This window comes from Pleurodeles waltl, chromosome 5, assembly GCF_031143425.1.
Source record: "Pleurodeles waltl isolate 20211129_DDA chromosome 5, aPleWal1.hap1.20221129, whole genome shotgun sequence".
Lineage (NCBI taxonomy): Eukaryota > Metazoa > Chordata > Amphibia > Caudata > Salamandridae > Pleurodeles > Pleurodeles waltl.
This window is the reverse complement of record NC_090444.1, coordinates 1,840,125,863-1,840,139,001: the sequence shown is the minus strand read 5'-3', so window position 1 is coordinate 1,840,139,001 and position 13,139 is coordinate 1,840,125,863. Positions and strand designations below refer to the sequence as shown.

At 44.9% G+C, this 13,139-nt stretch overlaps 1 protein-coding gene across 1 annotated transcript in view; it reads right to left on the bottom strand.

Moving 5' to 3' along the window:
- DNAH8 (dynein axonemal heavy chain 8) overlaps positions 1-13,139 on the bottom strand; it is a 9,979,189-nt gene that overhangs the window by 1,731,537 nt on the left and 8,234,513 nt on the right. Inside the window, exon 68 of the mRNA XM_069236651.1 lies at positions 5,243-5,380. Within this exon, the coding sequence (XP_069092752.1) occupies positions 5,243-5,380 (138 nt within the window). The remainder of the gene's footprint in view (positions 1-5,242; positions 5,381-13,139) is intronic.

Below are 13,139 nucleotides of genomic sequence, written 5' to 3'. Positions count from 1 at the left end.
ATGTTCATGTGCTCCGGTAGTGGAAAAACTGAAACAAATTCCGGAAGTCATAAGCACTATTATAGATGATATAAAAAAGAATAAACCTACAGGACACAGGAAAAAAAACAGAGAACGAAAGGGACATGTGTTACTACCCAAGGAGAAAAGATCATGAAATAAATATGGAAGTAAATAAAACAATAAGAGGAGACAAAGCTGACTCCCCTGCAAATCTCAATGTAGGTATTAAACAGAGCACTATAAGAAAAAAGGAGAGCAATAAACAAAACGATGAGCCAGAAAATCTGGGAAAATCCACGGTACCTAAGCAACAAGAAAAAAATCATACAACGACAGGGGGGACAACAAAAAAACAGAGGAAGAAATTGCATAAAGCAAGAAAAAAGCAACAAATAAGCACAGCTAAATTAGAACTCCTAATCACAAGGCAAAAGACAGAAAAACACTAGAAACAGTGAAACAGGAAAGGGAGCAAATAAAATCTTTCCCAATCTTTCAAAAGTATGAGAAGGGAGATGAGGATAACACCGGAAAGAAAGCAAATGTAAAATCAATTAGGGGAGCTAAACCACAATGGGAGCAGAGAAGCCTCTCATTACAATTCCCGTAAAAGATGGGGGGAACACAATTCTTGAATTGAGCCCACAAAAACAGCAGCTAAATGAAACTTCCAAAAATATGGGAATCACAGGAAATAAAGGATTTAATAACCAACCTCAGCAGGTAAACAGCAAGGGGAAGAACAAGGATAGGAATAAGCAATTTTTGGGCATAAATGAGGATCCATCAAAAATGCAAAGTATAATTGGAATAGACATGATGTGCCGATTACCGGATAATGAGGAAGGAAGCAGGAAATGGGGAAAAGGTGATTGGACGGAAGCCACAGGAAGAAGTTCATGGGGAAGAGCAGACCAGAACATTGACATAGAAAGTTAGAATATTTTAGATAAACAAATTTTTATACCCACATATAAAATTATAGGTGCCCATGACATTTTGAACAGGGGTAATATATTACATTTATTGCATGCAATTCCATCACTGATAAATATAACATCGTACGATATAGTGTCAATTGAATTTCTGAAGCTTACAGAGGGGAGTGTACAGGAAGCCACTATAGCCACATTTCAAAATAGCCCACTGGCCCAGGCAGTGATGAGAGAAAATGTATATTCGCAGCCTGGGGAATACAAATATCATTACCCCCAAAAGACATGTATCCAGCACCGTTTATGATAACTAGACCCAAGAACGGGGGAGGCCAATCATACTCAGTTCTTAGAGAGGCGAAAGGAAGGATGGAGAAGCTGGAGGAGAGTCAAGAGGTAAACATCATAGAGGGAAAGGAAAGACCAATAATGGTCAACGCAGGTTGGATTACTGAGGCACTACACAGAAAGTGTAGGACATGAACTAATGAGTATAGAGGTAAAAATAGAAGGAACGACGTTTTAGACATTAGCTCATGGAACATAAATGGAGCCCAAACCAAGTCCCAGAAGAAAGATATAGCTTTGATGCTAAAAGGAAGTCAAATAATATGCCTCCAGGAAACGTGGGTGACAGAACCTTTCGATATAGTGGGGTATGCAGGATATTATAGACTAGCAACAAAAAGTAACAAACAGGGTAGACCAAAAGGAGGCTTAGCAAGTTTTATTGAAATAGCGCTCAGAATAGAAGTAGTTCAGGTACCCATAGCAAATGATAATATCCTGATACTAAAACTAAATAATTGGAGGGAAGAGACACATAATCCCTTGTATATAATGAATGTGTACTTCCCCCAAACGAAAAAATAAAGTCTATGATCACGAATGAGCTACGTGAAGTAATAATAGGAGTATTACAGGAAAAAAATGCTCCAGACATGATACTAACAGGAGATTTTAATATGGACTTGATGCACATATCGGAGCGTGAAGAGCAATTAATCCACCAAGATTATGTATGGTCAATTCCCCCTCAAAGGAATAGGGACCACTCGAGAAAAACTTATGATAAAAGGGCGAACGTCCTAATAAAGGACTTGGAGTCCTTAGGGATGAGAACCCTAAATGGGAGATTTCAATCAGATACTCCTCCGGAGTGGACCTATTACTCACCCGCCGCCTGCTCGATAATAGACTACACAATAGTAACGCTAAATCTTTGGGGTAGGATAAAATCTTTCAGTATAAAAAAAACTTCAAGTAGCGATCACGGACAACAGAGAATGGTGCTTTCAACACAAATACAATATTACCAACAAATACCCATGTGGGCGAGGGAAGACACAACAATAAATTATCGAAGGTTAATATGGACTAGTGAAGTGAGCGCTCAAGTAAAAGAGATGGCTGAAACTTTAGTAAAGGAAACTCTAGCAAACGGATATGGTAATAAAGTTAAACAGTGGGGGATTTTTCTTAATAGTATAATAAAAAAGGGAGTTGCAGAAAAACCCCATAGGGGCCAGCGAAGAAACATAGTGGAGGAGACCCGGGGAAGAATAAAGTTAACTATAGCCGTTCAGAAGTTAAGAAAAGAAGGGAACAAAATGCAAAGGAAAATCAGGAAAGACCCACAAAACAAAGACCTACAACATAGCTTCCGGAAAGTAAACAAGAGTCTGCAAAGACTAGTCTGGGAAGAAAAAAGGGAAAGAAACGATGAGTTCTGGGCTAAGATACTATTTTTGGCTAAACAAAACAATGCCCAGCAGTTCTGGAAAACAGTAAATGGAATAAATGGGCCTCAAAGATCAGTACTAAATTCAAACATAGCAGAACAGACATGGGTTCAATTTTTAAATGAAATATTTAAACCAATAACTATAGGGCCTAGAGAGGAAAAGTAAAAAAATGAAGACATCAGGAATGGGGCCAAAGGAAATAAAGATAGCATTAAAGACACCTTCCAGGAGAATCAAATAAGGGAAATAGTATTAAAATCCAGGAAGGACGGTGCTCCAGGACCAAATGGGCTTCTGCAAGTTTTGTATTTGACAAATACTGATTTATGGATACCGGTACTAACCACAGTTTATAACTGTGTGCTACAGCTACAGATAGTAACAGATTCATGGCCGGGGTCTATAATAAACCCTGTTTATAAGAAAGGTAACAGAGATGCACCAGAAAATTACCGACTAATTACGTTACAAGATATAGAAGCTATGTTTTTTGCTACCCTACTTCTAAAGGAACTACGAGATTGGGCAACGGATAGAAATATTGTCCCGCTAAATCAAACTGGTTTCACAAAAGGAATAGGAACAGAAACTAACATATTAGCATTATCTATGTTAATAGATAAACAAATGCAAAAGAAGCTACCAATTTATCTTTGTTTTGTTGTTTTTAAAGCAACCTTTGACACTGTAAATCAAAACTTGCTATGGAGGAAGCTTATAGAACTGGACATTCCAGCAAGTCTTCTGAAAGCTATACAGCTCCTGTACACTGACACTTGGGTGAGGATACGGATAGGGGACGGGTTTGTCTTATCAAGAAAAATAGACACCTTTCAAGGACTAAAGCAAGGCTGTGTCCTTGCACCCTATCTTTTTAATTTGTTTTTAGAAGATTTATCAGAAGAACTAAAAGCTGTACACTCTCATGCACCGAGTTTAGGCCAAATAACGATATCTAATCTTCTATATGCAGATGATGTTCTTTTGATAAGTCAAACACAAGTTGGGCTTCAAAGACTACGGGGAGGTCTAACAAATTATTCAAAGCAAAACGGTTTGACAGTGAACCTAGAAAAGACGAAAGTAATGGAATGTAGTCGCAGGATAAACAAAAAATATAGATGGTTCATGAATGGGGAACAGGTGGAATTAGTCCATTCCTATTGCTACCTGGGATGCGGTTTGATGAAAGGGGGTGCTTTACCCAACATAGGGAGGAGTTGAAAAGGAAAGGTCTAATACTTCGCATTGCGTTCTCAAAACTAAAAAGAACTTTGAGCGGCCCGAGCATTTTACCATTACTAAAGGTGATATCAGCCACGCTGGCACCTAGTTTAACGTATGGCAGTGCTGCATTAAGAGGACGTGATGAACTATGTTTAAATACGAGTATAATAAGAACGTGTCGACAGTTATTTCGTATACCTCCATATGCATCACCAGCACAGATACGATTGGAGTTTGGGCTAATAAATCAAACAATAGAAAGAAAAGGGGCCTATATGAAAACTTGGCACAGAATAAAAACCAATAAGAGGAATGACCTGTGTCAGGGCTTGTGGCAAGAACTGCAAAAAAATGGTGAGCACCCGGGTGCGCTCTATCTAAAAAAGGCAATAAATGAATTAGGGCTAAATGAAAGCTGGGAAAGCAACCTAACGGTAGCATGTTCCAAAAGAGTAGTAAAGAATAAAATCAAGATGTTATCTTTACTGAAGGACAAAGAAATATTATCGAAAAGATTGCATGCTTAGGGGGTACTAAATGAGTATAAATGTCTACAACAGCAGCTCTATTTTGAAGAAGGCTGGTTCCCTGCTCTGAGAATGGAATTTCTGTATATCCGACTAGGAAAGTTACCTGGTGATCAAAAGGATTATGTAGTGGGGAAGGAGAGCCCTAAGGAAATGTGCCGGTTATGTAATAAGGGGAAGTGGAATATAACTCACCTTTTACGTCTGTGCCCCGACTTAGAGCAAGAGAGGAAATGCTTGCTAAAATCCCTTTTTAATCAACGTGGCATAAGGTCATGCAGACAAGCAGTAATAGCATGCCTAAAACCAGGTGATCCAATCTTGAATGCACATATGGTAAAAAATTTAAAAAAGCTGAGAAGAAATGTTTAGGGAAATGAATAGAACAACGAGATAGGAGGGGGACAAACAAATAAGAGGGTTTGTATATTTTTTTCGTTTTTTAAGCCTTATTTATTAAATGTAATAGTTACATATTTTTACATGTAAAAAACTTTCTGATTTTACGTTGACAATATTTTGCACAGCATTGTAATGGTTTTAATTAACTGTACAATAAAGATTCATTCCAAGTGAATGCCTGACTACTGGGGCAGTGGTAGCAGAAAATCAGATACAGGCGCCCAACCTTAATAACTGAACCATTGTTTTCTTCTGCTTCAACATTGTTTTATTCCCCGGTCCGAGCTCTGAAGTAACTAAAAGATCGCATGCAGTGCACTATAAAACTCCCAATAAATCAAAACATGAATAAACATATATATAGCATTAGTCTCAACTGTCAAATATCAATAACAGTTCTTACCATTTTCTCTTTCATTGCAGCATCAAACTTTGCTTGTGCTTTATCTAATTCTGCTTGTTTCTCATCCAGTTGTGCCTGGGCTGTGGCCAGCTCGTTATTGGCACCTTTCAGACGAACTTCTTGCTTTGCCAAGTTTGCCTAATAACAACAATATTGCGTACAGTCACTGAAAGGTGAAACTGGAATATTTTCACAAAGAGTGCATGCACTCTAAACGTATGCATGAAAATTGACTTCTGTAGCACTGGATACTAAATAGTGTTTCATGCTTAGCATGAACTTGTTACTAGGTTGAGGGTAGATTATTTTGCTGTAATATTTTTAAGGGTATGAAAAATGGATTAATGATGCCAATTGTTAATTTAAGAGTACTTGTTATTTTAGGTCTTGCTAGTAAGACCCTAGCCTCTGATCTCGGTTTTCTACATCTAACTGAGCTTTTTGATCAGGAATCGCATTTGTCACATTTTTTAAGGCATAGAAGAACCTTTAAATCACAGAGACACAATGTGGGCCACGTCATACAAACAAGGGAAACAGTTTGCGCCTAAGATTTACATGCATTATTCTAGAAACTAGGGGCCTGATGTAGAAATGTTCTGTTTAGCAATTCTCATTTAGGTGTCAAAGGGCCTCATGTACAATGCACTTTTGAATTCACAAATCCTGTGATTCGCAAAATCACAAGCCCTTTTACGAGTTAAAAACATGTTTCCGACTCGTAAAAAGACTTTTGCGGTCCTTTCCAAACTGCAAATAGCAGTCCAATTCATTGGAGTTTGACAGTTTCTTACATCAGTCTAAGTTGGGATCTAGGGGCTGGTACTCCTTAGGGTCCAGTGGCCCCTCCCAATGTAAGAGGCTGGCCTGGTTTGTAGTGGGTATCTAAGGTACTTACACCTTATACGAGGTCTAGTTATCCCATATTAGTGAAATGTAGGCAGTGTCTAGCAGCTTAGGCTATCTAGGGGTAGCTGTAGCTGAGCAGCCAAGGCTAAACTAGGAGACATGCAAAGCTCTTGCAATACTACTGTAGTCACACAGTACTTACACAGAAGAAAGACAATAATACTCAGTGTTACCAAAAATAAAGGTACTTTATTTTAGTGTCACAATGCCAAAAATATCTTAGAGACTATACTCCCTTTGGAGGTAATTATTATACACAATATGAACACTAGTAACTGTAGGAAGGTAGCCTCTTTCTAACCTTGTACCCCCCTCCCCTTTTGGCCTGTTTCTGAATATATGTCAAGGTGTTTTTACTGTCTCACTGGGATCCTGCTAGCCAGGGCCCAGTGCTGATAGAGAAAACCCTATGTTGTCAGTGTGTTTGATATGTGTCACTGGGATCCTGCTAGCCAGGACCCCAGTGCTCATAAGTTTGTGGCCTATATGTGGTCCCTGTGTGGTGCCTAACTATATCACTGAAGCTCTGCTAACCAGAACCTCAGTGTTTATGCTCTCTCTGTTTTCTAAAATTGTCACTGCAGGCTAGTGACTAATTTTACCAATTCTCATTGGCACACCGGTACACCCATATAATTCCCTTGTATATGGAACCTAGGTGCCCAGGGTATTGGGGTTCCAGGAGATCACTATGGGCTGCAGCATTTCTTTTGCCACCCATAGGGAGCTCAGGCAATTCTTACACAGGCCTGCCAGTGCAGCCTGAGTGAAATAACGTCCACGTTATTTCACAGCAATTTTCACTGCACATAAGTACCTTATAAGTCACCTATATGTCTAACCCTCACTTGGTGAAGGCTAGGTGCCAAGTTACTTAGTGTGTGGGCACCCTGACACTAGCCAAGGTGCCCCCACATCGTTCAGGGCAAATTCCCCAAACTTTGTGAGTGCGGGGACACCATTACACGCGTGCACTACACATAGGTCACTACCTATGTGTAGCGTCACCATGGTAACTCTGAACATGGCCATGTAACATGTCTAAGATCATGGAATTGTCACCCCAATACCATTCTGGAATTGGGGGAGAATTCCATGATCCCCCGGGTCTCTGGCACAGAACCCGGGTACTGCCAAACTGCCTTTCCGGGGTTTTCACTGCAGCTGCTGTTGCTGCCAACCCCTCAGACAGGATTCTGACCTCCTGTGTTCTGGGCAGCCCCGGCCCAGGAAGGCAGAACAAAGGATTTCCTCTGAGAGAGGGTGTTACACCATCTCCCTTTGGAAATAGATGTGAAGGGCTGGGGAGGAGTAGCCTCCCCCAGCCTCTGGAAATGCTTTGATGGGCACAGATGGTGCCCATCTCTGCATAAGCCAGTCTACACCGGTTCAGGGATCCCCCAGCCTGCACTGGCGCGAAACTGGACAAAGGAAAGGGGAGTGACCACTCCCCTGAGCAGTACCTCCCAGGGGAGGTGCCCAGAGCTTCGCCAGTGTGTCCCAGACCTCTGCTATCTTGGATTCAGAGGTGTTGGGGTCACGCTGGACTGCTCTGAGTGGCCAGTGCCAGCAGGTGACGTCAGAGACCCCTTCTGATAGGTTCTTACCTCTCTTAGTAGGCAAACCTCCTGTCTTGGTACCCAAACCTCCTTTTCTGGCAATTTAGGGTCTCTCCTCTGGGGTATTCTTTAGATAACGAATGCAACAGCTCACCAGAGTTCCTCTGCACTTCCATCTTCAACTTCTGCCAAGGATCGACCACTGACTGCTCCAGGACGCTTGCAAAACCGCAACAAAGTAGCAAGACGACTACCAGCAACATTGTAGCGCCTCATCCTGCCGGCTTTCTCAACTGTTTCCTGGTGGTGCTCAACCCCCTGAGTTGGATTCCGACGTCGTGGGACCCTCCTTTTGTGACTCTGAGTTCACAGAACTTCCAAGTGATTCTTAGTCGACCGCTTGTAGGAGGCTGGCCTGGTTTGTAGTGGGTACCAGAGGAACTTACACCTTGTGCCAGGTCCAGTTATCCCTTATTAGTGTAGAAGAGGTATTTCTGGCAGCTTAGGCTGACAGAAGCTAGCTATGGCAAAGCAGCTTAGGCTAAACTAGGAGACATGTAAAGCTCCTACTATACCACTGGTGTCATATGCACAATATCATAAGAAAACACAATACACAGAAGTACTAAAAATAAAGGTACTTTATTTTCATGACAATATGCCAAAAGTATATCAGTGAATACCCTCAGTATGAGGATAGCAAATATACACAAGATCTATGTACACAATACCAAAAATATGCAGTAATAGCAATAGAAAGCAATGCAAGCAATGTACAGTCACAATAGATTGCAATGAGAGCACATAGGTATACGGGCAACACAAACCATATACTGTAGAAGTGGAATGCGAACCACGAATGGACCCCAAACCTATGTGAGCTTGTAGAGGGTCGCAGGGACTGTAAGAAAACAGTGAGGGTTAGAAAAATAGCCCACCCCAAGACCCTGAAAAGTGGGTGCAAAGTGCACCTAAGTTCCCCAGAGAGCACAGAAGTCGTGACAGGGGAATTCTGCAAGGAAGACCAACACCAGCAATGCAACAACGATGGATTTCCAGACGAGAGTACCTGTGGAACAAGGGGACCAAGTCCAAAAGTCACGATCAAGTCGGGAGTGGGCAGATGACCAGGAAATGCCAGCTGTGGGTGCAAAGAAGCTGCCACCGGATGGTAAAAGCTGTGGATTCTGCAAGAACGAAGAGGACTAGGAACTTCCCCTTTAGAGGATGGATGTCCCACGTCATGAAGAAGCTTGCAGAGGTGTTTCCGTGCAGAAAGACTGCAAACAAGCCTTGCTAGCTGCAAGGGTCGCGGTTAGGGTTTTTGGATGCTGCTGTGGCCCAGGAGGGACCAGGGTGTCGCCAATTGCGTGAGGAGACAGAGGGGGTATCCAGCAAGACAAAGAGTCCACTCCGAAGCAAGCAGCACCCACAGAAGTGCCAGAACAGGCACTACAAAGAGGAGTGAACCGGAGCTCACCCGAAGTCACAAAAGAAGGTCCCACGACGCCGGAGGACAACTCAGGAGGTCGTGCACTGCAGGTTAGAGTGTCAGGGACCCAGGCTTGGCTGTGCACAAAGGAAATCCTGGAAGAGTGCACAGGAGCCGGAGCAGCTGCAAATCACGCGGTACCCAGCAATGCAGTCTAGCGTGGGGAGGCAAGGACCTACCTCCACCAAACTTGAACTGAAGAGTCACTGGACTGTGGGAGTCACTTGGACAGAGTTGCTGAGTTCCAGGGACCACGCTCGTCGTGCTGAGAGGGGACCCAGAGGACCGGTGATGCAGTCTTTTGGTGCCTGCGGTTGCAGGGGGAAGATTCCGTCGACCCACGGGAGATTTCTTCGGAGCTTCTAGTGCAGAGAGGAGGCAGACTACCCTCACAGCATGCACCACCAGGAAAACAGTCGAGAAGGCGGCCGGATCAGCGTTACAAGGTCGCAGTAGTCGTCTTTGCTACTTTGTTGCAGTTTTGCAGGCGTCCAGAGCAGTCAGCGGTCGATTCCTTGGCAGAAGGTGAAGAGAGAGATGCAAAGGAACTCTGATGAGCTCTTACATTCATTATCTAAAGAATTCCCCAAAGCAGAGACCCTAAATAGCCAGAAAAGGAGGTTTGGCTACTTAGGAAGGAGGATAGGCTAGCAACACAGGTAAGAGCCTATCAGAAGGAGTCTCTGACGTCACCTGCTGGCCCTGGCCACTCAGAGCAGTCCAGTGTGCCAGCAGCACCTCTGTTTCCAAGATGGCAGAGGTCTGGAGCACACTGGAGGAGCTCTGGGCACCTCCCAGGGGAGGTGCAGGTCAGGGGAGTGGTCACTCCCCTTTCCTCTGTCCAGTTTCGCGCCAGAGCAGGGCTGGGGGATCCCTGAACCGGTGTAGACTGGCTTGTGCAGAGATGGTCAGCATCTGTGCCCATCAAAGCATTTCCAGAGGCTGGGGGAGGCTACTCCTCCCCAGCCCTGACACCTTTTTCCAAAGGGAGAGGGTGTAACACCCTCTCTCTGAGGAAGTCCTTTGTTCTGCCTTCCTATGCCAAGCCTGGCTGGACCCCAGGAGGGCAGAAACCTGTCTGAGGGGTTGGCAGCAACAGCAGCTGCAGTGAAACCCCAGGAAAGATAGTTTGGCAGTACCCGGGTCTGTGCTAGAGACTCGGGGGATCATGGAATTGTCTCCCCAATGCCAGAATGACATTGGGGTGACAATCTATGATCTTAGACATGTTACATGGCCATGTTCGGAGTTACCATTGTGACGCTATACATATGTCGTGACATATGTATAGTGCACGCGTGTAATGGTGTCCCCGCACTCACAAAGTCCAGGGAATTTGCCCTGAACAATGTGGGGGCACCTTGGCTAGTGCCAGGGTGCCCACACACTAAGTAACTTAGCATCCAACCTTTACCAGGTAAAGGTTAGACATATAGGTGACTTATAAGTTACTTAGGTGCAGTGGTAAATGGCTGTGAAATAACGTGGACGTTATTTCACTCAGGCTGCAGTGGCAGGCCTTTGTAAGAATTGTCAGAGCTCCCTATGGGTGGCAAAAGAAATGCTGCAGTCCATAGGGATCTCCTGGAACCCCAATACCCTGGGTACCTCAGTACCATATACTAGGGAATTATAAGGGTGTTCCAGTATGCCAATGTGAATTGGTGAAATTGGTCACTAGCCTGTTAGTGACAATTTGTACAGAGAGAGCATAACCACTGAGGTTCTGGTTAGCAGAGCCTCTGTGAGACAGTTAGGCATCACACAGGGAACACATACATATAGGTCACAAACTTATGAGCACTGGGGTCCTGGCTAGCAGGGTCCCAGTGACACATTACAAACATACTGAAAACATAGGGTTTTCACTATGAGCACTGGGCCCTGGCTAGCAGGATCCCAGTGAGACAGTGAAAACATCCTGACATACACTCACAAACAGGCCAAAAGTGGGGGTAACAAGGCTAGAAGGAGGCTACTTTCTCACAGTCATAAAAATAAAGTACCTTTATCTTTAGTATATCTGTGTATTGTGTTTTCTTATGATATTGTGCATATGACACTAGTGGTATAGTGGGAGCTTTGCATGTCTCCTAGTTCAGCCTAAGCTGCTCTGCTAAGCTACCCTTTTCTATCAGCCAAAGCTGCTAGACACCTCTTCTACACTAATAAGGGATACCTGGACCTGGTGCAGAGTGTAAGTACCCCTTGGTACTCACTACAAACCAGGCCAGCCTCCTACACAGTTCCATAATGGTTACACTGAAATCTGGGAAGTTTGGTATCACTGATGCCAGTGTGGGATTTATTTACCAGTCTGACTCCTAGTGCTAGGCTGACCAGTTCCTGCCAGCCTGCCACAACCAGATGAGTTTCTGGCGACATGGGGTGAGTGCCTTTGTCACTCTGTGGCCAGGAACAAAGCCTGCACTGGGTGGAGGTGCTTCTCACCTCCCCCTGCAGGAACTGTAACACCTGGTGGTGAGCCTCAAAGGCTCTTGCCTGTTGTTACAGCACCCCAGAGCATCCCAGCTAGTGGAGTTGCCTGCCCCTCCAGACACAGCCCCCATTTTTGGCAGCACGTCCGGAGGAGATGATGAGAAAAACAAGGAGGAGCCATCTACCAGTCAGGACAGCCCCTAAGGTGACCTGAGCCAAGGTGACCCCTGCCTTTACAAATCCTCCATCTTGGTTTTGGAGGATTCCCCCAATAGAAATAGGGATGTGCCCCTCTCCCCTCAGGGAGGAGGCACAAGGAAGGTGTAGCCACCCTCAAGGACAGTAGCCATTGGGACTGCCCTCCTGACCTAAACCCACCCCTAAATTTAGTATTTAGGGGTGACCCTGAACCCAGGAAATCAGATTCCTGCAACCTACAACAAGAAGAAGGACTGCTGACATGAAAGCCCCACAGAGACGACAGAGACGACAACTGACTTGACCCCAGCCCTACCAGCCTGTTTCCAGACTCAAAGAACCTGCACAGTGACGCATTCCAGCGGGACCAGCGACCTCTGAGGACTTAGAGGACAGACTTGCACCTAAAGGACCAAGAACCTCCCGAGGACAGCAGCTCTATCCAGAAACAGCAACAAAATTGCAAAAAAAAAAGAAACAACTTTTAAGAGACTCTCACTTCTCTCAAGAAGCGTGAGTCTTCACACTCTGCACCTGATGCCCCCAGCTCGAGTTCAGGACAACCAACACCACAGAGAGGACTCCCAGACGACTCCAACGATGTGGACACCCTGACTCAACCTCCCTGCACCCCCCCAGCGACGTCTGCAGAGAGGATCCAGAGGCTCCCCCTAACCGCGACTGCCTTGTAACAAAGGAAACCAACGCCTGGACCAAGCAATGCACTCGCATCCCCCAAGACCGAGAGGAACCACCTACCAGTGCAGGAGTGACCAGTAGGCAGCCCTCATCCTAGCCCAGTCGCTGGCTGGCACGAGAAGCCCCCTGTTCCCTGCCTGCTTCGCCAGAGTGACCCCCGGGTCCCTCTATTGATTTCTACAGCAAACCCGACACCTACTTTGCACACTGCACCCGGCTGCCCCTGTGCTGCTGAGGGTGTGTTTTGTGTGCTTGTGTGAGTCCCCCCCAGTGCTCTACAAAATCCCCCCGGTCTGCTCCCCGAAGACGCAGGTATTTACCTGTTAGCAGACTGGAACCAGAGCACCCCTGTTCTTCATAGGCGCCTATGTGTTTTGGGCCCTCCTTTGACCGCTGCACCTGACCGACCCTTTGTTGCTGGTGCTGTGGCTTTGGGGTTGCCTTGAACCCCCAACGGTGGGCTGCCTATGCCGAGGAGACTGAATGTGTAAGTGCTTTACTTACCTGAGAAACTAACGTTTACTTACCTCCCCCAGGAACTGTTGATTTTTGCAGTGTCGACTTTTAAAATAGCTATTTGTCATTTTAAACAAAACTGTGT